General features: G+C 39.3%; 1 protein-coding gene across 9 annotated transcripts; it reads left to right on the top strand.

Moving 5' to 3' along the window:
- On the top strand, nucleotides 1–27,568 carry WIPI2 (WD repeat domain, phosphoinositide interacting 2). Of its 9 annotated transcripts, none has more exons than XR_014895303.1 (14): nucleotides 1–271; nucleotides 8,616–8,698; nucleotides 12,894–12,950; nucleotides 13,314–13,483; nucleotides 15,087–15,183; nucleotides 15,766–15,863; nucleotides 16,297–16,389; nucleotides 17,184–17,254; nucleotides 18,351–18,458; nucleotides 19,205–19,369; nucleotides 20,325–20,432; nucleotides 21,805–21,935; nucleotides 22,718–26,420; nucleotides 26,744–27,568. XR_014895303.1 is itself a non-coding variant. In XM_085300758.1 (13 exons), the coding sequence occupies exons 1-13, from the start codon at nucleotides 198–200 to the stop codon at nucleotides 22,828–22,830; spliced, it is 1,335 nt and encodes a 444-aa protein (XP_085156884.1). In that variant the 5' UTR covers nucleotides 1–197; the 3' UTR covers nucleotides 22,831–27,568. The 9 variants fall into 9 exon arrangements, 7 of the variants coding, with proteins under 7 accessions (XP_085156884.1, XP_085156869.1, XP_085156895.1 ...); XR_014895304.1 differs by having other exon boundaries at nucleotides 22,718–26,424; XM_085300758.1 differs by having other exon boundaries at nucleotides 21,805–21,902; nucleotides 22,718–27,568.

The following is a 27,568-nucleotide window of genomic DNA, read 5'->3' as shown; positions in this document are numbered from 1 at the left end:
GGCGGGGCGGCGCAGGCGCGGGGCCGCGCCGCTGCGCGGGCCGTAAACAAGGCGCTGGCGCGGGCATGAGGAGGCCGCGGGTGCGCGGCGGGGGCCGGAGCCGCCGGGGCTGAGCCGCGCCGCCGCCGCCGTCTCCTGCTGCGGGCGTCCCCATCCCGCCGGACGGGGGTGGCGAGGCCCGTCCCGCCACCGCCGCCATGAACTTGGCCAGTCAGAGCGGCGAAGCCGGCAACGGCCAGCTGCTCTTCGCCAACTTCAACCAGGACAACACGTAAGGGGGGCGGCTCGCGAGGTGGCCGCGTGGTTCCCTCCCGCTGTGGGGGCTCCCGGGCCCGCTCCGCTCCGCGCCTCGCAGCGGGGCGGGSGTCTGTCCCGTGCCTGCGGTCAGCRGAGGTGCCCGCCCCGGCGCACGGCAGAGCGGAGCTAATGGTCGCTGGAGCTGTGGCTCTCAGCGCGCTGCCTCCCTCCCTCCCTCCCCCAGGCTCTTCCCTCAGGGAGCTCATCCTTCTGGTCGCCCTTGCGAAATATCGCTGCCTCTTGTTTTGAAAGCAGGCGGAGGGGGGGAGAAGGGGGGGAGGTTGCTTGTGCTTCTTGGTGATGCCCAGCCCTTCAGGACAGGCTGAGATGATTCGAGGGCCCAAGTCTTCCTGGAGTTGCTGAGACTTAATCTGCAGCTTGTTGCAGCTGTTTTCTTGTATAGCTTTTTTTTTTTTTTAAAAAAAAAAAAAAAGTCACCTGCCATCTGTGDTGAAGCAGTATGCTGCAGGCTTAGGGGTATATTTATGAGCATATGCTTCTCTTGAGTTTTGACTTTTCCCAAAGAATCTCTTTGTCTAGAGAGAAATACAGTCCTTGAAATTGTGGTTGCTTCCATCGTTTGTTTAAGTTTTAGAAAGAGTCCGATAGTCTGTGCTATGCATCTTACAAAATACTTGACTGTTTCAGTGTATTTAAATTGCAGCATAATAATCTTMCATGGGATATTTTAGTGCAATATTTTCCATTTAAGAGGTGTTAATAGTAGGGACTGGATTAATCTAGGTTCTTTAAAGGAAGATGGGACTGTTTTGAATACTTAAGAGATGAGACTGATGGGGATAACCTAAAGGGACTTGTACATGAGAATGAAGGAGGAGTTTTGTTTTAGGAAGTGAGTAAGAGGAAATGATCTCAAACTGGGATCATAGAACATAATCCACTTGTGAATTTGGGGGAGGGGGATTCTGGCAACTTRTTTGTTAGTTTTATAAGCTATAGTAACTTATTCTCACAATAGCTTTGACTTTCTTTTCAGCGTATATTGTAGTGTTTGGAAATTTTGAAGGCAAGAAGATTGCTTGTGGTGACTGCTAAAATTRAGGAGAGAGGCCACATCTCTTGCATCACAGAAGGAAAAGCTGTATTTGCTTTTGTAGGTTATGTTGGGGATTCTGGGGTGAAAAGAACAACAAGTGGGGCTGAATGCACTTGAGACAGGAGACTTTTAAAGTAAATAACTTATGATATATGACGTGGGAGAAATAGCCTTCTACACATTTGTAAGTAAATCATTACCAGTATTCTGTTGTTTGAAGCTGAAGATTTTTACAGCTGCTTTTCAGACTTTTTATTGAGTAGCATATAGAGCTCGCTCTGTCATTGAATGTACACGCCCTTGTTGTGCTCAGATATGGTGCATTTTTTTTTTTACTCATTACTAGATAAAACAAGTYGTAATAACTGGGAAATCTATCACTTCTGTTTGTTGGTATTTGTAAAGACCATTATATAATTTCTGAACTGTGTTGCCCTACTTGATGATTTAAAAACTTCAGTATTTCTGCTTGCTTAAAACTGGTGCCTGTTTTCACTTTTTCCTTAGCTTTGTGGAAAACTGTATATAGTTAAATATCACCAAGTTGTCACAAGACAAGAATGTATTTCTTTTGAACAAGACAGTTATAGGCTTGACTTGAGAACTGACCTGAGACTGAAGGAAAAAGAAAACATAGTATAAGCTTATCTCGATCTTCTTTGGCTTATGCAACTTGAAAYGTTCAGTTAGCTTTGTAGGGAAAATAGTTTTCTGGTGCAATTTTATTTGAAAGGCTATTAGGAAAAATGCTTCTCCCTTAAGGAAGGGTGAGGTGTGATTTTCCTTTTAACCTCTTTTTATCAAAAGGAAAAAATGGGGTGAGATGAGTTTTCTTTTGTTTTCTAATTTTCAATTGTATATCCTACTTTCCACGCTTTTTTCATAAATTCAATTTTTTTTTGTGTATTTTCATGTTAGAGCTGCATTTTGCTTTCAGCATYCTGATTTCCATTGTGTGGGTAGATTTAAAAAAAACACCTTGAGAATAGCTGACTGGGAAATTTTTGTGATGTTGCAATTGTCTTTTCATGCAATCCAATTCTAAATTCTTGGGCTACTAAGTCTTTCTCGTCTTCCTGGTATCTTTTTGGTTTTCAGTTATCCATTACTGAAGCTATATACTGAGAAAAAAAAAGTGCCTGTTTGTGTGTGGTTTTTTTTGTCTCAAAATCATTCTCTTACTAAAACATTGTCCAGTGTGTTGTGACCTGAAAAAAMCAAGATGTATTCTAGATCTTTGTTTGTTTTTCCTTCATGCATGATCTGTCTTCATTTCTTGTTTGAATAGAGAAACAAAAAGTCAACTGTCTGGGTCTGTTAGCATGTTGTTATAGAYATCTAGAAAATACCAATTTGCCAGGTGGAAAGAACTGAGATGAAGTATTATTAGGAATTAATTACGTTTTCCCATGCAGAGCCTCAGAAAACGTACTTATTTTCAACTTGTGTTATGGGTAAATAGAATCCTTTTTTTTTCCTTCAAGATAGACAAGGTGAACAAATGCACGTTCTTTCAATCGGTATATGAAAGGCAAGCTTTATTTACATCTTCCTAATCAGTAGAACTCATGTCGTATTTTAGGGTGTGCTCTTGGAAAGATCACTGACAGACAAAACTGAAAGGCAAACAGCATGGGTGCTKTGGTATTACATGTAAAGCTTTTGCCTTCAGCTTCAGCAAGGTTCCAGTACCACTTACATTCAGATGTGTCTTCCTTACCTAGACAGTAGTCCCAATTGCCTTGTGTAAGGGAAAGATGGTACTTGTTGCTGGAAAAAAATAGATCTCACCTAACTCTTGCTGAGCTTACCAAAGAGTTTATTACTAAACTGCTGCATCCTTCCTAGAGGAAATGAACCTACAGTACTATTTTACAGTCTTGTGAAAGTTGATTTGTTGATAGTTGGAAGAATGCTGTCAACATAAAAGCTGCTGTAAACTTTCTCAGTTGTTGCAATTCCTCTTGATACAAGCCAGTATCCTCTTTATCTTGTATTTTTTCAGACCTGCTATTTTTTTTAGCATTCATTCATGAATGCTGTATGTAGTAACATTAACTTGCAATGATATAGATACTATTCCAAGAGACCTGTCTTGCCTCTTCATTTCATGTTGCCCAAAGCTTTATTTACATTAGAATTTTGAATTTGTGACTGAGACTGGGGCTCTGCTTGAAAAACGCCCCATCTATAATGCAGCAGAAGCAGTTGCTTTGTGCATTCACTTTGATGTAATACATTCTTACTAAGTAAAACATGGAGAAGGTCATTTTTGGAAGATGAGAATTTGCTTGTTTTGGACCTTTCTACCGTGTGAATCAATCATTGCACAACTCAATGTGACTGGCATTTTCTGATTAAGAGGCTGCAGATAAAAGTGAAATAACTGATCAGAACTCAGGTATTCTGGCGAAACTGTGCAGTAGAAGCTTGTAGCTGATCTTGGTGCAGGTATATTCTAGCAGCTACAAATCTTTAGCTATATATATTTAGTATGATTAAGCTAACCGTTGTTTGTGTTATGTCTGGGAGAACTATTATGTTACACACCTATAAAAGTGTGTAATATTTAAAAATATTTAAACTTTGTAAAAATTTTAAATAGTTAAAAGCTCATATGAATTTCTGTGAGATGAGTTTAACTTTTCAGTAACTGTAATCATGACCAATGGTAATGGAATATTCAACTTTCTAACCAAAGCATAATTCTAAGATCTCAAGATTTCTATATATACCTATAAAATAGACAAAGCTTTTAGTCTTTAAATTATTACATAAATATTTCTAGAGAAATACCTTGAAAAAAATAGAGATTCACTTAAAAGGCCTACAGGTTCTATTTAAGAAAAAAGCAACCTACCTTTGAAGTTACACAAGTTAGCAGATTTTTAGAGAGATTCTGGTTGCTGTTTAAAAAAGAATGACGGAAGTTACAAACAAAATGGTCACTGCAGTTTGCAAAACAGACTGCTGACTAAAATACAACATAAAACCTTGATTATGGACTTCTAGTTAAAACATTTATGCATCTTATTGACAGCATCCTCTACAGTCTCTACTCCCATTTATGTATGGAATTACATGAGACACCTATCATCCATGTATCTGTTCTTTCTGATTTAACTCTGTCCTTTCTTGCCCAAATAAACCACTTTAATTCTATATTGTGAGCAAAAAGCTGGTACGCCTAGTTTTATAGTGCTTCATGTTACTGAAATTGCATTATAATTCTCATGCCGTATGATGGTTGGACTTCTGTATTACAGCTTCTTTTTAATTATTTTTTTATACCTGCTTGTGATAAAAGAAACGAAGTGTGATGAGCATTCACTTCTATGCCTTCATTTCTCCTGGGTCCAGGTGTCATTTATTGCGATTCCTGACAGAATCGGGACAGGAAAGATCTTTATTCCAAGAAGGATTTAAGACTAAAGGAAAAATAGAGGAAAGAGAACATTTAGCTGTTAAGAGTAGTGATGTTTACTTGGATTGTGAAGTTTCTGTAGTGCAAAACTATTGCTGCCCATTAAATGATGGAAATTCTGTCCTTCTTTTGCCGTAGCATATTTAAATTTGTGGGTTTTCTGTTTTTTCTTCTTGTTTTTTCTTTTTTAATATAAGACCAATGGGGAAATCTCCTGCAGGTTTTYTGGAGTGGTGCTGGTACATGTTGAACATCTGTATTGGCTCTTGCCTTAGTAGAAAGGTCATGAATGTTTGTATTTCAGATATGTCTGCAAGATGTTATAACTTTGGTTTCATCGTATGTTTAGGAGAGGGGGAAATAAAGCAAAGTAAGCTTTTTAAATATTTTTTTTCTTTTCATTGTTTTTTCTTCCCTCTTCATCCTAAGCCTTTGCTCACTGTTTTTTTCTCTAGAARTGGACACTGGTTTTGAAATGGGATAGAACAATAGTGTAATGAGCCTGTATTGTCATGAAAGTAGGTTTAATGAACAAGTTAAAATAGTAGTGACTTCTCAAGTYATGTCTATACTGCAGCTGCAATTGATTTTAATCTTTGAGAGGGTTGCCCTTCAAATCTTTCTGATTATTAATTAGAGTTCCCTATGAAATGGAAAGGAAAAATTTGTTTTCTTCATTTGGTTATTTATGTTAAAGAAGCAAAAGAAAACCTGTACCAATTTCTACCTCATCTGAAAACTTGTTTTAAAATAGCCACAGAGATTGAATCAGCTGATTTCTTGCTGTAGGTGAGTGTACTTCACAGTGAATGTCAGCATCTTGAAATGGGTGTGTGAAATATCTGAAAACGCTATTTGCTTGATGTGGTTAACTTTATTTACGGCAGCTTCTCTTAAAAATGCTCTCGAGATTTATATAGTCTTGTCTTTGAAAAAAGTGACTAAAAACAGCTTCATAAATCATGAATATATTGGTAATTTTGTATTGAGTAGACAACTGATGATGAAATAGCTCAAAATCTRCAATATAAGGAGCTTGTAATAGAGGCTACACATGATAGGGCTAAAATCGCATGTGTGTACCATAACATTAGAAGGAAAATGGTATTTTTTTTAGATATTGATTTTTATTTTCAATTTCAGTCTCTCATCAGCATCTGAAAATTGGTGGTAATAAAGCATAACACCTACACTGTAAAGGGAGCTTCTGTTAAACTTCAGTTTCTTCTTGTTGGCCACTCTCTGTTTGGGCAATAGCTGAATGGATTATTGATCTTATTTCTTCCCATGTGGTTGCACATTTTTTAGGAGGTGAGGTAATTTTGGCTAGATACTTAGACATTGCTGTGGGATTTGGTCATTTAAATAGGTATTAGGTGTCTTAAGGGCTTAAGTGTAATATCAGTGTGAGGGAAGATGAGGAATCTAAATCATTGTGATTATAACAGTATAACATAGTAGATCCTTTTTTTTTCTTTTTTTACATATACAAAGCTCTTTTCCAGTTGCCTAATAAGTAATCTAAGAGTATTAAAAAAAAAAGGCAAACCCAAAAACGGTATTTTTGAACAAATTTGGTTAGTTTTGTTGTGCCTGTGTACTGAAACAAGTTGAATTATGCTGACACAGCTTGTGAAACTTTCCTACATAAGCAGATGTCTTCTGACTTCTTCATCACCTTGATTCAGAAAGAAAAAAGTCAAAATCGGTTGTAATGGATGGAGAGAGCAGTTCTGTGGCTTTTTCTTTTGGGCTATTACTCTGCCTAATTTTTTCTTTTTTTTTTTTTTTTTGTTATCATAAATATAACTTGGGCCTTAGCAATTCCTTGTTTGAAGCTCAGTTAAACTATTAAGGGTAGTCAGTAGGACAACATGGGGGAGTGCTTTCTGGTTCCAAGGATTCTGTTGCTAGAAGAGTGATGCAGTAATGTTGTGTATTTAAAGTTATAAGTGCAGAACAGGAATGAACTTGGCTATTTGTTAGTGTATTAMTAGGCAATGTGAACTTCTCTGTGAGGAAGTCGTCCTAGGTCTTTTGCAGAACGTTGATATTGCAAGGAGCCTTGTGACTCCGCATATTTTTAACTCAGTTGAGTGCTTGTTTACCTTTGAAGTGACAATTTTAATGTTATTCTGCATTCAGCTTTCTTTCGAGGGAAGCAGTGGATGATCGAAGAAGAGCTAACTCGTGACTTTTTTTTTTTGAATTAGGTTTGTATGTTTCATGGAATTCATCTTTTTTCATTGGGTTGTCCAAAAATTTGTTGAGAATGATGCTAAAGAGTTTTTGGCAACTCATCAGATACAATATGTTGAGCTTATCAATTTTGTCGAAAGTAAAATTAAATTTAGTGTTTTAGGGTGACTTATAGTAGCAATGGAATTTTTCACAGCTGCTTCTCTGTCTTTAAGCCTGATATGCTTATTTAATATCATGGTTATTGACTCTAGAGAGGCTTATTCTTCCAGCCTAGATGGTGCACACTTTAATTTGAGCATCTACATCTTCTTAAGTATGTTTTCTTAATCAAACTGTGCCAATCCTATTTCTTCCAGAAAAGAAGACCATACTGTAATTCAACAGTTCACTTAATAGCTTGGAACTTTAATTTCAGAGAGCCATGTTAGTAACAGTTCTTAATCTTCTGAGAACCTTGAAGCTTAAAAAAAGGCTCACTTCTGGAGCCAGGAGAGGGAATATAAGAAGAGCAAGAAATCTAGGAATCTGCGTTATATTCTAAATGCAGAACTGATTGTTACTGCATCTGAAATAGTGACTCATCTTGCTGAGTACTGCTTGGGAGGGTGGTGTGGCAGGTGACTGACTGGCTTTGGTTTGAGCTTTGTACTGCATGACTTGACAGTTTAGTTTATCAAAATACAGCAAATTGGGAGCTAATGATTTATTTTTTTGTGTCCGTGATAGTATATTACTATGCTTTTAGTTTATATATATACTTCTGTAAAACTATTCATTGTTTTCTTTTTCTGTGATTTAAAATCATCTTCCAAGGAGGGAGGAGAAATAAGAATGTTCCATCTTCTGCTACTTTCATGTACCAAGATCATCTGCAAGATAAGCTTAAAGGTTTTGCTAGCTGGAAATTCAAAACCTGTCTTTGACTCTGACTGGAAAAGCAAAAGCAATTAAATGGTCTATGAGCTAAGTGTGAAAAATAAGTAGTAGAGGAAAGAAGGATTTGTAGTCAGTTTTATAATGTTTTAATGTTAAAATCTATTTGAAATCAGTGACTAGCATTTTTGAGAGAACGCCTCCGATCAAAGATTTGGCATGAAAGTTTCTGAGACCTAACTATGCTCTTGGGACATGCCTGAATGTCATCAGATAAAACCAGAGGAAAATTAGTTGGCAGTCTTAATTCCTTTTTATTTTTTTTAACTTGAAAATTGTTTTGGGGTGGTTGGGAAAGGTTGCAATGTGAAACTTTCAGACAATCCCAGTTTAAAAGGAGTTTCTTGTAGGTCACCTTTCATGATGAGGTAGTGATGTAATTGGTTTGCATTACATTATTCAAGTCATCTTTCAGTTTCAGTTTATGTGGGATGGTAGGGAGAAATTGCCAGTAAGAATTTAATGGTAGGGTTAAATTAAGCTGTGAAGTCTCATGTCTGAAGACATGAAATAGGATTCCACACTTGGAACAGCTCTAGAGCTATTTGGGCTTTTCATACTTCAGGAGACTTGTCTATATCTTTTTCTTGCTGTTTCTACTGGGCTACCCCAATGAGAGTTGTAGAATAGGGTAGGAATCTGTCCAAGGGTAGTTCTTAGCAGATTTTATTTCTGTTCCTGACTGGTTTGTTTCTTTTCCAGATCCCTTGCTGTTGGCAGTAAATCAGGCTACAAATTCTTCTCCCTTTCTTCTGTGGACAAACTAGAGCAAATCTATGAATGCAGTGAGTATCTATTTCTTTCCTCTTTTGTGTTTTTTTTAATTCCATCAGCTGACTTAATTCAGGATGAGTAAGACAGATTTCACTTTTTCACAGCTTGAGAGTCACRTAAGAGGAACCTTAAGTTTATGATGAAATATCACACAAATACAAAACAATTGATTGCTGACAGGGTAAAATCACATGTCAGTGTTATATATTTAAGATTAGAGGGCATGYGGTGAAATCTGATAATAGCTATGAGAAGGACTATTTGCTTTTGTAATTTTATGACCAGTAGTCAGGTTATCAACTGAGTACAACAAAGTTCAGWGAGTTGGGAGAGTGTTCTGGGTCTTTATCCTGACTTTTGGGGCAGGTTTTGAGCATGATAACTGAAGGTGTTCTCATCCAAAATGTTCTCATCCAAAAGGGGAATAATCTAAATACCAGAAACTCTTCCGTTCCTGATCACAATTGAATAGGATATGAAATGGAAAGGRGGGAAGGCTCAGTGGAGAAGTGTTACTAATTGTTTTGGCAGGAGTTCATCCTCTTTCCTTTTTTGAGATGCTAATACACTATGAATGCTATGCATGAGTATTCTTACTGTCCTACAAAGTCTATGTGAATGGATAGTACCAGTAACTATGATGCCAGGGTTTGTAGTAGGATCCTAATGTATCATGCTGCAAAAGAGTTGTCTTCAGACTCCATTCCCAAAGTGGCCTGACCTTGTGGCATCTCAAGTTTGCAAATGATGTGACTCACCTTTTACCTCCAGCGACAGCCTGATTCTGTATACAGTCAATGGAGAGAAGTAATTGTGAAGTGCAAATTAGGCATGTGTGATCAGCTTAATTTGGATGTTGCAGCTACATCTGTCCATTTGAGTCATGGTCTGGTTGTACTGGTTAGTAAAGGTACTTGACTTCTGTAGTATTTTAGGCATTTATAGTATCTGGCCTGATATGACCCTAAAACTTCATTGATGATGGTTCCCATTATATGAGATGCTGAGTAAATGTACTGAGAGAGACAGGAGTATGTGGAGCTGTTTCTTCTAAGGTGGTCCTTGAAAGGAAAAAATGTAAATTAATTGATATGCTCAATCTTGTGGCAAAATGTTGAAGTAGCTGAGATTAAATTTAGATCTGCTGATTCCAGTCCAGTGGTGGAATTGTTCTAGGCTGCCTTTATTAGCTTAAYTTCTTTCATATTAGAAGTTTTCTCTGTGAGCATTAGGGCTGTAAGTGTAGAACACAAAGCAAGATAACTTTTAGTAGAAAATGGATAGTTTGAGCTGTGTAAGCCATTCTGTCTTCATAGGGCRTGCAATTTCTGCAGCAGATCTGAAGACTTCGATAGTTTTATTTTTTTCTGTGTAATTACTTGTTAAATAACTTTTAGTCTTTTGGTTGAAAACAATGCCTGTTTAAAGCTGTGCTCTTGGTATGGAGGTAGAGGACTTCATGCCTGTTGGGTACCTCAATCCATGAAGGAAAGATATTTTGAGGCTTTCTGTTCTCTCCCCTCGTCCCAGTTTAGTTGGTAAGTGGTTCCCACTTTTTCAGGACTTTTTTTTTTTCCCAAGAAAGATTGATCTGCAAGTTTCTATGTAGGTGTCTAAGCTGGGGAATATGCTGTAACTGTCTTGCATTTTTGAAAGCGTGACTGAAAAGAATGGGAGGCTTCTCTGTCCGCTCTCCTCACTGTAAAAATYGCTTAACTCCCAGCTCAGTTGATCCCCTTGTAGAAATAAGTATTACGGAGGAGGATGCTTTACAGCATAATGAATGCTTATAATCTGCTTTGTTCTTGGATTAAAAATTGAATAAAAGCACAGCTGATCATTATCTGTGTGGTTCTTAACAGCCCTTGTCTGTGATGCTGCATGCTTGTGTTTATGAAGCTGTAATCTTGTTATGTATTTACTTGTTCTCCCCTTGCTGAAACTTAAATCACTTTACAGTTCTGCTCTTTGTTCTGACTGTATTTTCAATCTTAGTTTTTTCATAATCCTCACTTGTACAGAGTAAGGAATGGCATACAAATAGGTAAAAACTGTGTTTAACTACATTACTGTGGGACTTAACTAGTACTTCTGAAAACATGGTTAATTCAGGTCAGCTGGACATAAGATGTGCAGTAGAGCCTGGCACTTTACTTGAATGATTTTTCATGGAAATCATTCATGACTTGGCAGCTATGAAAAGATTGTATCACTTACTTTGTCTTCCTGTAACAGAAGCAAGAGATGCATCCCTTATTTTTAAAGCGAGCTTGTTTAAAAGCCCATCACAAAGCATTTCTCTAAAAAGACCATCTGTGTTGTAATATAGTAAGTCTTTTCTTGCAAGACTGAAGAAATTTCTCTAGTTTTTAAAGATCTTCTCTGAAAGTTTTTCTTCATGCTTTTGTGGCTGCTTAATTCTTAACAGTGCTCTTCCCTGCTTGCTTTCTCTGCTGGCTAACTTGCATCATTGCAGCAGAACACAGCACAACACTTTTTTCCATCTAAATTTCTGCTGCTGCTCTTTCTGCTCTCAATTGCCTGTTCTCCTGCCAGCTCTGGGAGAGGTTTTCTTTAAAAAAAATAAAAAATAATCCCAGCAACTCTACCGCATTTGTTCCTGAATGGGGAAAGAAGCTGACTTCTCCCTCCCCAGGGATATAGAGCAGCCATACTGCGTTTGGGGTCTTTTTATGCTGGTCTTCTAACTCTTGTGAAATTAGGAAGGGCTCCAGGATAGATGGAAATCTGATAAAAGATTAAGCATTTTACAATATAGGGTATGCGGCCAGACTGGTTCAAGGGAACATGGACCTCWGCCTCTTTCCATGTGGTGTTTGTGGCAACAAGAAAATGATGAACAACTTGAAAACAAAATTATTGCTAAAACACACTATTCCAGTTACAAGAATGAGGAAGCAATGTTTTCAAAGCCTCTCTGGAAAAGTATTGATAGAATATTTGGATAAAAGTTAATTCTGTTGCATAGAATAGTGAAAAAGCTTAGTATTAACCAGCTTCTTCTCCTTAAGGGGAGGCTATGTTTGCGTGCTGTCCTCTTGGAAGAGCTTACAGAATTTAAATATTCTCAATATTTTTCTGAAATGACTGTTGAGAGTGATCACTTTAAAACCAGATACGTTAAACAGTGGTGCACTGTTACATGCTGAGACTGTAGTACAGATAACACTTTCTCAGGGAATTTCCGTCTTTGGTAACGGGAACATGTTAGTTGTTTGTATCTATTGGCCAAAACAGAAGCCTTGAGAAAAATATGTATTTATTTTATATATATATTTATGTATATAAAATATTTTAATATATTTTTTTTCTGGCAGTATTCCTCTTTGGAAAGTGTTAAGCATTGTGCTCATCCAAATACTGGTTTCTGAAAAGTTTAACTGCTCTAACAGACCAAGGCTGAAGGCTCARATAGCTTGTTTTGATTCAGTTCTGTAACAGAATGGCAGATGTAGCACATAGTAAAATTCTCTTCCGCTTCCTTCTAACTCTCTAGGGCTGATGTTTAACAACTCCTTCATTTTGCTTTAGTATCAAATGCATACATGCAGCTAGCTTTGCTAGCAACTGCCATTTGTCTAGCAAGGGAGTAGGCTTTCTGTTTTCTTTGATTGCCTTAGAGCTCAAAATGCCCCCATACTGTTTTGAACTGTTCCTCTTGACTATTTAAAAACTACTCTGAAAAGTATATCCAGACAGCTTTCTGAGGGAAACCTCAGGAAGGGAGGGGGAAACAAGTGCCAGGCTAACAGATGATGGGCCTTGGACTCCTACCACCTTGGTCTAATGCCAGACTATAATCAGATACTCTGGAAGCACTTTGCTGAAGAGCCTGGACTCTGCTCCCTCCTGCTGTTTAGCACAAACTTTGAATTGTGACTGTGTTCCTCCTTTGCCTCCAGTGTTTTCATGGTAGAATGCATGAAAAAAAGCTGCTTTATGGCTACACATACGTGCTGTGCTTCCAGCCTCAAACCATTCAACCATTCTGTGGTTCTATTAAAGTGTTTTTAGCAACTGTCAGGTAAAAGGTTTGTGGGTGTTTTTTTTTTTTTTTTTTTTTAAAAAAAATAGAGACATACACCCACACACCCCTACTGATTAGTGGCTGAAGCAGTCTTAGAGCAAATGAGTTTACCTGCTTTTTTGACTACAGTAATCTTTCTTCATGGATCCTTTGCGCAGAAGTGCTATGCTGTTTGTCACCAAAAATTCTTCAGGCACTGCATCACAGAAATCTAGGTAAGTGTAGGTTTTTGGCAAGGTATATGAAGAGAATCGAAAGGTTGTAAGATTCTGGAATTTGACACCCTYGTATTTTACGTAATTTTGCAATATTTCTTTTGGATCAATGGAAAAAATAGTAGTAGATGCTGTGTTCTGAACCACAGGCTTGCATGATGTCTGAAAAAAGCCCTTGTGAATCAGCTTTCACTGATTTCAGCTTTTTTGCTTTAAAAACCCATCCCRCATCCTATCTTCACTTAGACCTGTTGCAGCGGAATGTTTTTCTTAGAAAATACTTTTAGACAGTTATTTCCTGATAATGYGTGTCATCTTCCCTGAAATCTCCCTCTCTCTTTCCCCCTTACTGTGGTGTCTCAGCTGACACAGAAGATGTGTGCATTGTGGAGAGACTGTTCTCCAGTAGTCTGGTGGCCATAGTTAGCCTTAAAGCTCCACGCAAGCTGAAAGTTTGTCACTTTAAGAAGGGGACTGAGATTTGCAACTACAGTTACTCCAACACCATCTTGGCTGTGAAACTCAATAGACAGGTGAGTAGTAATTTTGACTGGGTGAAAACAAGGGGAGGGATTATGGGTCTTCCTATGGCACTTCCTCTGCCTACTTCCTCCTACCCTTGGTGACGGAGTTACTATTTGAAATTTTTACTTTTCCAGTTATAGCTTGGAAAGGTGTGTAGACACTTGATATGATTTCACATAAATGAAAAGGTTGAGTGTTAATATTCATGTGAAGAGTCTCCCATGGCATCTTCTTCAAAAGCAGATAGGAAACTCCTATGCGCTTCTTAAATACCTTTTATATGAGACACTAAAATGTTGAAATTGTTAGTATGGCCCTCAGATATGTACTCGAACCTAATTTAGACAAAGCTGCTTGATCTGTTCTTTCACAGTGCAGATGTTCATTATGTCTTGATTTGGGGACATGGGGATTAACATCATATATYTTATTGAGGAAGTGGGTTTCAGGCTTCTGTAAAGTCATATGGCATCCGAGTAAGCGTATTAGGTTAAATATTTTTTATTCTGTATTTATGTCGTTCTTTAGAAAGAAGGTCTTGAGTAAACTGGTCTGACCTTGTAGCTGACCCTGTTTTCAGCAGGAGGTTGGGCCAGTGACCTCCTGAAGTCCCTTCCAACCTGAATCATTCTGTGACCCTAAATGTAAAAACTAAGTGAGGCTGCCCATTCCTGTTTAGGCTTCAACTTAAAATTTGAGTAGATATACATACACACTTGTAATGTTTTTAAATACAGYTTTACTGAATTCTTAAGAAAGTGGAATCCCTGAACTAGTAAAGTTTTTGTGCTGAGTACCTGGAACCGTGCTCAGATACAGTACTAAATCATCAGTAGCTTCTGCTGCAGGTACAGGCTTCTCTGTATTCAACTAGGTCATTCAAAGTGAGAAAATGGCATCTGAAGGAGGAGATCATCTTTCTCATTCTCCCCCTGCAGTAAGGTTTGAAAAGATGAAATTCCCATTTAAAATCACAAAGAGCATAGTGACCAGTTAGATTTCTGGCATAGTGAGGTAGCATAAAATAGGTGATTGTCTTGTTAGTCATCCAGATGTAGTCTAACAAAGCACAAATGAGATGGTGAACTTAATCCAAGTTCTAAAAAAAAGTCCTTCACTAAGATTAAAGGACATGAGAAAACAATAAGTTCTGTAACTAATTTTAAAAAGGTATGTCTTGCATATTTTTCTATTTAACCAAAGCAGAAAATTAAGTCCACACATAAGAATCTTCCTTTTGGGGAGGAAAATATATGAGGGCAAGTGTAGAATAACAATGAAATAGCATTAAATGAAGGTTTCTAGCCTGCTGATTTAAACTAGTAATTTAAATTGTTTTAATTTAAATCAGTTTGCACTAGTGTGATTGAGAGAAGTCAAGTRCACTGGTCAGTTCAAGTGACTGAGTGTAGTATTGCGCTGTTGAAGCCTTGTCAAGAGATGTATCTTGTCTATCTTCTGTCAGACTCTTATTTCTTCACATCAGATGGGTACAACCTTTTCTCGTTTAGAAGGTACCTACAGCATTTTGGGCAATTTTTTTTTAGGATTGATAACTTTATATAAACTCTGGTTTTATACCAGCATTTCATTTTTTTTTCCTATGTCTAGAGGCTGATAGTGTGTCTGGAAGAGTCTCTTTATATACACAACATACGAGACATGAAGGTATTACATACGATCAGGGAAACACCTCCCAATCCTGCAGGTAAATATTTTGTTAGACCCTAACATAACTCTGGAAAAGCATATTCTGTGTCTGTTTATGACTGTGTTCCCTAGAGGGAACTAAAACGTTGTTAGGTTAAAGTGACAGGTACGTAAGCAGTGTAATAGTCTGCCCCTTCAGTCYAGGTGAAATTTTTAGGAACAAATGGCAGATTATGCCCATCTCTTGAGCTGTATCTTTCTGATGTCTTTGTTTCCTAGAGTGGATGTAACAAAATGTTAGTTCAGAAAGGAGAAGTAGAGGTCCTTACAAGCTAGATACTGCCTGAATTTGGTACAATTAAAGCGTATGTCGGGTCAGTGCTTCCGGAGCTAGGGTGAGTTTGGGAAATTCTACCTCTTCTTCAGTTATCGTAGTTCTTAGTGTTTTTGTATAGTTCTTTGTATTTCATTAATCTTTAAAGTTGGTTGACCCTGAGATTACTTGTCCTWTTTCCTGTTTCTGTCAATGCCTTGTGAGGATGTTTTGAATTAATATTTGCAATATACAAACACAGAATCAAAAGCTCTGCTACACAAGTTTTGGAATTTACCTCTTTATTGTTTTTTCTTATCCCTCTAGGATTGTGCGCATTATCAATAAACAATGACAACTGTTACCTGGCCTACCCTGGGAGCGCAACCATTGGAGAAGTACAGGTCTTTGACACCATCAATCTGGTACGGGTCTTCATGAATGCTGTTTCCACTTTTAAAGATGCAGTTTTTGGAAATGATTTACCCTCAGAGAAGAGTTAGTAGATACTCAGGTTAGCTCCCCCTACTACAATTTACAGTATCTGTTGTAGCCGGACTTCCCAGAAAGTTGACAAAGAAAACAGACATTAATATTTGGGTGGAGTTAAGCATATAGATAGAGTAGAAACACAGTAACTTACATTTTAATTTTTAAGTAGCCTTCTTCTGTACATTGGTATTCATACCTCAGTGATAAGTTTTATAYTGTTATCAGTCACTGAAACAAATATCCAAGCTGTTGCATGCAAAATAAGACCTGTTTGCTTTAAATGCTCTTGAATATAAAGGATAGAGCTAGTTGTTCACAGCTCATAACCTGTGCTATACTAAGATTCTATTCTATTGACTCCTGCAGAGAGCTGCTAACATGATCCCAGCTCATGACAGTCCCTTGGCTGCTTTGGCATTTGATGCMAGTGGTACTAAACTTGCYACTGCATCAGAAAAGGTAAGGTGGSTTTTCATGGACTTACAGACTAGCAATCAACATGAAATTTGTTTCAAAGCATTTTAAGTAAGTTTAAAAAAAGAACGATTGCTGTACAAATGCCAAAAAGGAAGGCTTATGGTTATAATGACAAATCTAAGAACTGTTAATGATATTTAACACAATTTTCATGCTGTTAAATGTTGGGTAATAAGGTTATTTAAATAAATACATTTTAATCTGGCTAATCAGGGCAATCCTCTAAGCGTTCCTGCCATTAGTGCAGGATGTTCATTAGATATTGTCTTATTTTGGTGCTGTCTTTCTAATGAGAGCAAGACAGTTGAAGTGAAGCATCTTTCATGTCTTTAGCACATGATGACGAATTATTGTCTCTTTGAACAGTATAAACTAGAAAATGTGRGGCCTCCCAYGTTTAGCTAATATGCTTAGAGTCTWAAGATGCAACATGCTTTCACCTGATAAAGGCAGAAATATGTYCAGGTGATTATACTAGTAGGTAATATGATTGTTTTCATGATTAAATATGATAAAAGAAGAGGCTATGCTTTGATGCCTAGCTTGTACTTATATTAGTAGCTCTCACCTCTCATTTCTCTGCCCTTCAAATACATCCTAGGAATAAATTCTGTAAATATTTTGTATTAGTGTATGATGTACATCAACTGTGGTAAGTTTATAGCAAAATGAGTTATTGCTTGTGATTCCAATGTTCACCACAGCTAATGTCCAATGCAGGTACTTGAAATCAAAAATGGTTTGGGGGTGATTTTTTTTTTCTTCTTTCTTTACAGGGGACAGTGATCAGAGTATTTTCCATTCCAGAGGGGCAGAAACTCTTTGAATTCCGAAGAGGAGTGAAGAGGTAAAGTTCAAATAGTCAGTTTTAAGGCTCATTCCATGCATCTTCTGTATATTCCACAGTTAAGTTGACATCTTGATATTTTTTCTGCTTTCATGTTCTTTTGCCCCTACCTGTATGTTTAACATCTTCAGATTGAACGTCTGGGGSGGGGAAGATGTATCTGTCCTACAAATCAGTCCATTCACAATTGTACTTCTTGCCTTTCAAAAATGTATTGGTAAGGGCACTTGTTTAACATAAGTTGCCTTTTGTAAGGTATATAGTGATAGTATTCTTATGACTTTACATATGGCTGCAGTGTCTTCTGAATAGTTACTTCAAAGCAACTGATTCCTCTGTCTGATTGCCATAGTGCAACTTCTCTTGAKACTATTATGCTAGTTTCCTTAAGATCACTAGGGATTCGTTTGGGAAAGATTGCAGTTCCATCACAAAACGGAGATGTGAAGCAGARGCAGTACAGCTAGTATTTTCTCTCTCTTCTAAGTTTTGCTAGCACTGTAATGATTGGAAGTCACTGTGATGTGATACTGCAGCTTATGGTAGTAGTAACTATGTAGTTCTTCTGGATTCTGTGCAGAGATAGGTCTGGGTTCGGACTTACTAATTAACTTATCTAACGTGTGTCAGAGTTGAAAGTCATTAATGGGGATTTTGCTCTTGAAGTGCCCTAAGATGGTATTGGTGAATAGGAAGGCCTGCTGTAGAAATGCTCTCTTTGTTATCTTCCAAAGTAGTGATGTTTGAGAAAGCTGCTTCATTATACARATCCTTTAGGCACTTTTACTTAATTGTGTGTGACCTGCTGCCTGGGAGGGGGGAGAGGAGGGGAGCAAGTGATTCTGCCATGCYGCCAGAGTATTTGCTAGCTCTCACATTGCAGCTCATGCGAGCRTCTTGGAACTTTAGTGTTGAATGTACAGAGAGACTCCTGCCTGACAATGTGGAGAATTAATACTCCCATTAGAAGCCTCATGAGGTACTTAACAGTACCTTTTTTCTTACAGCACTTGATGCAGCATTTGAATGTCAACGCTAATGCCCCAATGTTTTGGGGGATGGGGCTTTTTGTTTGTTTGTTTGTTTTTTCCCCTAGGTGCGTGAGCATCTGTTCATTGGCTTTCAGCATGGATGGCATGTTTCTGTCTGCATCCAGTAACACAGAGACAGTGCATATCTTCAAACTTGAGACTGTGAAAGAAAAGTAGGTTTCAAAAGTGCTTTAGATTATTCAAGAAAGGCTTTTAAACTGATTATACTTGAGTGGATATKTTCTCCAAAGTGTAGACGGACTTCTTTTGAACACTTCCTTAAAATTAAGGGCGTAGCAAGTAAATTATGAATCTGTTGCTGCTGCTGAGTTGCAAACTGTTCTGGTGAATAGAAAAGGTATTTCTACCAAAGAGAAATTGGATGTCCTTGACAAAAGAATGTGAGGCAGTTAAATGTTTTCAGTATGTTTTGCCTCTTCCCACATCAATATGGGAGGAACTGCCTCWGCAGTACCTTCCAGCTGCCTATAGGGATTTAAAAGGCAACAGGCTGTTGAACATTCTTGTTTGTTTAAGAGACCTTCTTATTTGTAATTTCTCTGGAAGGTTTTGGAGACAATGATTGGTTAGTGATAAAAAGTGAATAAAAACTTGTTGATCAGGTGTAGTACTTCCCAGTGGATTCTCCTTGTATGTAATAAAACATTGAAATGCATTTTCATAAACAGAAGTGTCAGTTTTACAGCAAATGTTCTTCAGCAACAGGTGGAGGATAGTGTAAATTGGGTGTATCAGACTTCTCAGCAGTATAAGTTTTTTTTCTGAATAGAAACAAGATAACTGCTTAACATCTTTAGTTCTGAAGATTTCAAAGTGCTTACACCTCTGTCTCCTACAGTGTGAAGCCAACATCAGTCTCTTCTCTCCTCCCTCCCCCTTGCCTTTTTGTGCACTGTAGACCTCAGGAAGAGCCTACAACCTGGACAGGTTACTTTGGAAAAGTGCTCATGGCCTCAACAAGCTATCTGCCTTCTCAAGTTACAGAAATGTTCAACCAGGGTAGAGCCTTTGCTACAGTTCGACTGCCGTTCTGTGGACACAAAAACATCTGTGCGCTTGCTACGTGAGTAAAGGAATTGAAACTGCATTCGCCACCTAATGGGCTGCTGCTATTGAGCTAGGGAAACGCTGACATTATAGGAAGTACCTCATCTCCGCCARAGCGGGTAATATGCAGGGCATTGGTTCATCTGTAATTATTTCAAGGCCTCTTTCAGTTTAAGAACTGTGTGAGAGCTCTAATYTCACAGTCCATGGAGGAGCATAATTCTTGAATGTGTGATAGGCTGTTTCTAAGCATTGTTTAAAGATGATGATATCTTAATTTTGAAAGAAGGGTTTTGAGAATGCACCCATGAGCTTATGGCACTTACTTTAGAGTTATACAGAGTAATATTGTATTTTATGCTGCTAAATTGCAGAATCTGTTAACTCTGTGTTAAAGTCTTTGAAAGTAATTTCATATTATTCTTGTCTCTAAAATAACAGCTAACATCATAGCATTCACTTAATTATGATGTCTAAATGTAGCCTTTATTCTGTCTTCACCAAAGGCAGGGCCCGTTTGGCACAGCTACTAAAGCAATAAGCTGAGCAATAGCTTATTTTGTGGGGTTTTATAGTTTTATGCTAAACTGACTTAATGTTTGTACTTCTCTGATCTCAAGGCCCAGTTTAAGCAGTATTTAAGCCTTGTAACATTTATGAAATAAGTAAATACTTCACGTTACAATGTTCGTCCACAGAGTTGCACAAAGCTGGTAACAGGGTAGTAACTTCTGAATTTGTTTTACTGTGTTATATAAGAGTTGTCTGATTTCCATGGCATCCTGCTAGCCCACAGAGTGGTGATGCCCTATTCCTTTGTGCACCATTCCTTCCTATGTGCTGTGTCTGTGCATTCCTTATCTAGAAGTAAGAATGTGTAAAAATAATGGCTAAAATCACAGAGGGAGGAGGGATGCTCTTTGATATGAAACCTGTGTTTTTATTTCTCTTCCTCCCATAAACCCTGCTAGAATTCAGAAGATCCCTCGTTTGTTGGTGGGAGCTGCTGATGGGTATCTCTACATGTACAACCTAGACCCCCAAGAAGGAGGAGAGTGCACACTAATGAAGCAGCACAAGTAAGTTCACGTGAGATGAGGACTATTGCATTTCTTTACAAAATCCAAATGATTTTTAAATTTATTTCCTTGCTGCCATAGTCTAACCTAGAGCAGCTCATTTCTTTAAACTAATTTTTTTTTCAGGCCTGTGACATGAATGAGTAACTCCAGAATCTTTCTCCCTGGTATCTACTACACTAAGCACCACTCTACTGGCAGAAACTAACACTGTCTGATTGCAGTGGAGAGTCAGTCGTTGTTAGCCATATTCTCCTGTTTACTCTTAGATGACAGTTTAAGTTGAGTTACTTTGACAAGAACTTGAAATGTCTGACACACCATGCACTTCATCAATAAATGAAGTGGTGACAGATGAGAAAAAGGCATTATTTTGATTTTACAGAGGGAAGTCTAACCTATGGAATTACCTGTATTCTCTCTCTACAGGTACCTTTAATAAATTTCCTTGCTCATATAAGACCAGCCAAACAATGTATTTTGTAGCAGTACTGTAGAATGGTTCAGGGAAATATAACAAGGCCTTGTTATTTTTCTAAGCACTGGAGAGAACAGACAAGGTAATATGATTGGATTACATTTATGATCAATCATAGAATTAAAGCCTTGTGCTGATGATTCAGATCTGCAAGTTCTGTCAGCTGTGTAATACTGGTCAAGAATGGATCTTTTAGAAAGCTTTTATCTGAACGCTTCAAGGCTTGACCTGTGCTTTCACTTGCGGATGAAGTGATGTCTGTTTAGAGTGAAGCTTTTTGTCAAGTTCTTAATCTTTGAAATAGTCTAATACCCTCACTAGGAGGATTTTCCAGTACATGTGAAGCCACCGCTTCTGTTGTGGACACTGCTCAAGAGACAATCTGTAATAGTGCTGATTGGATTTTTTTTTTTTTCCTTGCTTGCTTGCTTTTTGTTTTGGGGGTTTTTTTTTTTTTTTTTTTTTTTTTTTCCTTTTTTTCTTTCTTTTTTTTTTTTTTTTTTTTTTTTTTTTTGGTTTTTCTGTTTTAAACACGTGGTCTGAGTCATTTTTTTTCCCTAGGATCAGCTGCTAGGGTTTATATCCTGATGCTATGTCAGAGATAAATGCATGGCTGACACGTCTTCAGTGTTAAATATGAAATACAGTCAGAAAAGTGTCGTCTTGACCGTCCTCTGGCATGGTGTGATACTTCTCTCATATGCAACTGATGCATAGTATAGGGATGGGAAAAGATACCTGGCATTCCTGAAGAGACAGTTTCCCATGTTATATGTGTACCTGTATTATTCTTGCATGTCTGATGGGATATTCTTGTGTAGCTGTTAGCTRAAGCTGTATTGTGCCCAGGTAGATCACCTCAACCTCTCCAGCTAACCTCTCTCTGCTTGGTAGGCTTGATGGCAGCATGGAGCCGGCCAACGAAATTTTAGAGTCTGCGTCCCATGACCGACCATTGGTAGCACAGACGTACAGTGCTGCTGTGACTAAAGGTACATATGTGCCTTCCTCACCCACAAGGCATGGTAAGGAGAGGGCTGGAAATGGGGTGGAGAGCACCTCTGCGTATTGTTTCGTTCTAGATGGCTGATTGAGCTCTTCTGTTTCAACTCCGAGCTCTTCATAACTATCGATGTGATGTGAAGCATTGGTGAGCAGTAGGGAAAGAGCATCTGTGATGCACAGTTGCCTCAGCTAAATGGATCAGTGATCTTTGCTGCTTCCTGGGTAGATCTTTGTCTTGGATTGTGGTTGGTTACTGCAATATTTGCAGTATTTCTGAAATGTTTTTTTTTTTTTTGAGATGCCTAATACATAATTACTTCATACAAGAGTTCTGCTTCTAGGCTTTGTGGAAAGCATCTGAACTACAGCCCTTATTTTGCAAGGGCTGTGGTAAGTGCTTCCACAATTCCTCTGTGGAAGTGGTGACCTTTTACCRTGATTCACTGTTTTGTTAAATTGAGCAGATGAGAATTTGGTTAATGCTGGAGTTCCTCAAGAGAATGGAGCCTGTGCATACAGAGTTACCATCTCAGTATGGTGCTAAAGTGCTGCAGTTGCAGCTGTTGTAGTTCATGAGTGAGAGTAGAAAACCAGCATGCATTCTGCACACATGGAGTTCAGAAGTTTGATCAGAAACTGCTTTTGACTTGGAGAGGCATGGTTCATGATGAAGGCAAACATAGGATGGCAGTGAAGCTGTTTCAAGTAACGTTTGGTACTTCAGCTTGAATCGGTCGCTTTCTTGGATCAGAGTTTCAGTTTGTGCTGCTGATCCCTCAACTACTTACTCTTTTCTCTGCAGCCTATTCAGATGACCTGGGTGCTGTGGGTGGAGCTTGCCTGGAAGATGAAACCAACGCACTTAGGCTGGATGAAGACAGTGAACATCCTCCCATGATTCTTCGGACGGACTAAACTTTGACCTGTGAACTCACTCCTGAAGCAGAGAACACTGGCTTGATGTTTCTTGAGGAATCTCGTGTTATGCTGCTATGAACTTTGACATGAGCTGGGAGAGAGGATGATAGACTCTAAGTTTTAAAAGTCGTAGCTGTAGTTCTAATTCTGTACCATTGGAAAAATATATGATTTTCAATTCAGTGGCTTTTAATCTTGCTTATCTATTTTAGCTGTGGTTTTTTTGTTGCCAAAACCTGCTGTTTGTGCAGCCCTCAGAACCTACTAGCTTTGCATGCATTCATGTGCCAAGCAAGCATAGGAGAGGGAGAGAGAAAGAGAGAAGCCACTTTATAACAGACTCAAGTTTGTATTTTTTTTATATATGTATATAATATTTAGCTTATATAAGGAAGGAGTAGAGAAGTGGTTCTGGAAGCTGAGACTAGTTCTGCACTGACAAAGGTCCAAATGGTTTCCTGTGCATGGGCTTGCAGGCATACCTAGTGACTGACACGCAACCTTTCAAATGCRATGGCCTGTCTTTTGGGTTTTTCCTCCCCTTTCCTGGACCATTTTGTTAATTAAAATTCCTTCTGAATGTTGTGTATTTGTGGGAGTCTTCTGTTTGCTGGGATGGAAAATGAAGTCCTTCCTTGCACAAGGATATAGAATATAGAAAGTGCCTGTGCAAGGAAGAAGAAAAATCACTGCAGGAGGAAGGCTTGAATAAAGGAGGAATTGTTAGATTCTTATTTGTATACCTTTAGTACTTAGCTGTCTCTAGTTTATAGTAGCTGGTACACTTGTGGGTATTTTTAAAGATGTGGCATGCACTTTTTCTTCTGTAGATTACTTTATGTCCATGTCAGAGTAGCAATAATCTTTTTTTATATAAGCTTTTGAAAAAATTGTTCAAAGCCAAGACAGTATCCTTTCTGTTTGGCTTTCTGTCACACTTTAGAGTACGTCAGCCCTGCTCTTTAAATGGCCTTAAGATTTTTTGACTAGAAGGCATAACTCTTGCTTTTTGTTCCCCTCCAGCCTGGGGCTGAGTGTATTGCTCTAATACTGAAGGTTCAGGATTTTTTTTATTTTTATTTTTTTTTTTACATCCATTGATGTAAATGTAAATGACTTCAGAAGTTTAATTTTCTTCTGGGCTCTCTTCTGTTGGATAACCATACTCATCTTTCATCAGAGTACCTCTTGTGATGCTCTCCAAAGAATGGTTATCTTTCTGGCAGCTTTGGAACGAATCCTTAACTGCTCTGACTCTGGCTAGGCCTGTCCAAGGCTGAGCAGTGCTGCAGTCTATTTTTAGGGTTATAATGTGCCTTCTCTTAAGTTCTGGATAACAGCTAGTGAGCAAATGATTAGCCAGTCACTTCRGTGAGTGTTGCTTTTCTTTGCCAAAATGAGCCTGTTTTGCATTTTGTGCAGCAATGCGGGTTGCTTCCTTTTCCCTCTACTAACCTTTTACAAAGAGATAAAAATAAAAGCAGAAAAGGAGATGACTGATCTTGAAAGGAGGACAGAAGCTGGACTTAACTGAGTACTCTGTGCGTAAACTTCCTACTGTAACAAGACGGTGATGTGCTTTTAGGATTTGATACTGTGATGTGTCCTCTGTCAAGAAACAGAGCAGTGACACTGTGTCCCCAAAGCCCACTGTGGGCATTTGGACTTTCCCCTCTAAAAGAGCAGAGGGGGTTGGTAGCCCATACCGAAGAGCTGGGTGTAGTTAGTCCCTCTGCTGTCAGTGTACAAGGGAGATGTTCCCACATCCATGCACGTGGGAGGGAAGGGATCAGGCTTGCTTATTCAGTGAAGACCTTTGACTGTCCTAGGTAGTTGGCTAGAGTGACTTGTGGTGTCKTCTTTGGAACCTGCTGCTTTTAGAGCAAACCACTGAACTATGCTGAAATCTTGTTTAGTCTCTCGACTTTAGGCTCTGGCTGACAACTAAATTCCATGGACTGGAAGAGTTTTCAYTACGAGTGCTGTCAGCTTTGCTGTGGAGCTCAAAACTGCAGAGTAAAATGTAAATCTTAGAGTAAATATAAGCCCACTGAGTTTTGCAGGCAAACTGAACCACCTGGGAGCTGTCAGATGGCTGCTTGTTCCAGACTAAAGCTAGTAACATTCCTGATAACATACTTGGAGACTTGGCATAAACTCAAAGTTAGTAGTAAACACTAGTAAGCAATACAGGTCTGATAAACCTACAAGTTTTACGACTCTTCAGCTTTAACAAAGGCTGTGAAACCTAGCAAGATGCTGCCCTTTAATGTATTTACTAACTTCTGCTGCTTAAACTGGGAGCATTTATCATGCTAATTCTAACCTCTTCTTAACTCTTGGGCCTGCTTATCTTCTTGCACATGTGGTTTGGAGATCCCAGTGTCTTCCATATGCTGTAGTCCAGTCACTGCGCCCTGCTTGGCTCACTCTAACTGGAAGCTGGAAGCCAGTAGGAGTGTCTAGTTTTTTCCTGTTGTAACGAATTAAAAATCTGCAAAAGTAGCAATGTTCTGGGGTTAGTAACCAGCATGCACCTAATAGGGTGGAGCAGCTGGTCTTCTGGTCAGTGCTGACAGTGTATTTAAAGTGGTGACAGCAAATTGTGTTGTCCAAGTTCACGGCATGAGGATATAAAATTTCTCAGAYGAAATAGGACTAATGATCTCTGCCCTAATGGCCTTAGGCCCATGTTAGGCCCTCAGTAACTGCCCTGTTGCAGTACGCTACCAAAGTTGAAGCCTTTAAGGATGGGGTTTAATCCCAGTGAYGCAAAGGCTTTTTCTTTTTTTCCTTTTTTTCCCCCTTTCCCTTAAACATACCAGAGATGTCGTTTGCAGCTGCATCCTCATCCGCGTTTGGAGTACTGACTGAATTGTTAGGCTCTGCAGGTCAAGCGGTGTCTAAATGAATTTTTGTTCTGATACCTAACCGCCCTGGATTCCCCAGGATGAGCCAGGGAGGCTGCAGACCTGTGCTGTGGCCCTCGGCTTTGAGTCGTACGGTATGGGAACAGCTATACAGCCCCCCTCGTTTTAGACTGGCCTTCCTCAGAAGGACAGTGTTCCTCTGAAAGTGTCTCTCTCTCTCTCTCTCTCTCTCTCCCTGGATGCTGACTGCACTTCTCGGTAGCTTTTTTGTTCAGTAGTGCCTGGGGGGCCAGACACGGACAACGGAAACAACCAAAGCTGGGGGGGGGGGAACTTCATAAACTTGGATTTCTAAACTCAGGTCGTAGGTTCTAGTGGGATCTGTTCCAGGTGCGTATCGCTGGGAAGGAGCAGTTTCTCTTCAGGTGTAAATAGGTCGCAAGTGTATGTACTGTGTCTCGACATCAGTCTGTTTAACCTGCTTCGGCTTTCAAGTCCTGAAGCCGAGAGCTTCTGTGTGCTCTGGGCTGTTAGTCACTGCTTACAAGATACAGATACAAATCTAACAGTTAATTTCCTTCTCTGCCAGGCCCAGCCATTTGAAAGTGTGAAGAGGTTAGTAAAAGCCATTTCCTCTGACGCCCTGGTCAGCAAGACACTGCCAGTGCTCCCCCCGAAGCCGGGTGCGTGCGTGCGCCTTGCTGGTCCAGATCCTGCGTGAGTGAGTTTTAGGCTTGTGCTTCTATGGAGGGGAAGGGGGAAAAGCTGCTCAAAACCTACCTAGATGCAAATAAATATTAGAGAAGGAGCTGAATGCAGTGATGTGTCTCTGGTTCACAAAGGAAACTTGAGACTGACCTCTGCCTAACAGGGAACCCCTAGCTCTCCAAATGGGTTAGCYAGAGCTCTGAGGAGCTCATCAATAAAACACTTTTTTTATATATGTATGTTGGATCTCATGCTGTGCTTTCTTGGCTCTAACAGCGGTGTCAGCACCAAAGCAACGTTGTAGTAGGACTGTAGAATTTCTTTCCTCGCAGGTCGCCTGAGCTATTCAATACACCACTCGTGCGTGCAGGCAGTCTGCTGCTACTCGGACAAAGACTCCTGTTGCTGTGCAAAGCACGGAGGGGGGATTAGTTGCTGCAGAGATTTRGAAAGTTTTATTCTTTGCTCCAGCTGTCCTGGCTAACAATCGCCTTGACTTAACCCGCTACCATCCGCGAGCGGCACAGAGCGTCGTCTCTACGTGCGCAGAGCAGCCTCTGCAGTCCGTACCTCACCGTGAAAGGCTTGCAGCGGAGAGAGCGTGGCTCTCTGAGCCTGAATAAATCCGTGCGGATGCCAGTTGTGCAACCAAAGGAATCTAGTGAATTCCCATTTTTCTGAACTGTAACATGCTTTCATTTTAACACTTTAAATTGGCAAATACCGTCTTACATTGCCTTGAAAACAACAGACAAGAAGTTTTTATTCTGGCTTGCAAATAGTAGTGCAGTTGTGCTCGCTACCGCTGTCTCGGTTCTGTGRCTGTGACCGTGTGGCTGCAGTAGTCTGTACGCTGACTTCCCCTGCGCTGCCTCTGCGTGCGTCCGATTCATCTCGGAGCGGCGAGTTGTCCSCAGATCCGCAGCTCTGGGATTCTGGGGGATGCCGACTCAACCCTTTGATCTATTTGCTTTCATGTTTACTTCCTTACCTAGCGGAAACCGCATCTTGCGGTGCTCACTTAGGCTATTCGATATCTGTCTTCGGTGGAAAAAGCTAACGTTCCACATCGCTAGGTGTCCGGCTCTCACTGCTAGCCTGTTGCTGTTTGTAATTTTATAATTGTATAAGAAATTAAACCTGTGTTGTGATAAGTA

This window comes from Rhea americana, unplaced genomic scaffold (genome assembly GCF_003343005.1).
Source record: "Rhea americana isolate MKP2758 unplaced genomic scaffold, rheAme1 scaffold_10, whole genome shotgun sequence".
NCBI lineage: Eukaryota > Metazoa > Chordata > Aves > Rheiformes > Rheidae > Rhea > Rhea americana.
The sequence above is the reverse complement of the archived record's forward strand: the minus strand, read 5'-3'. Positions and strand labels throughout refer to the sequence as shown.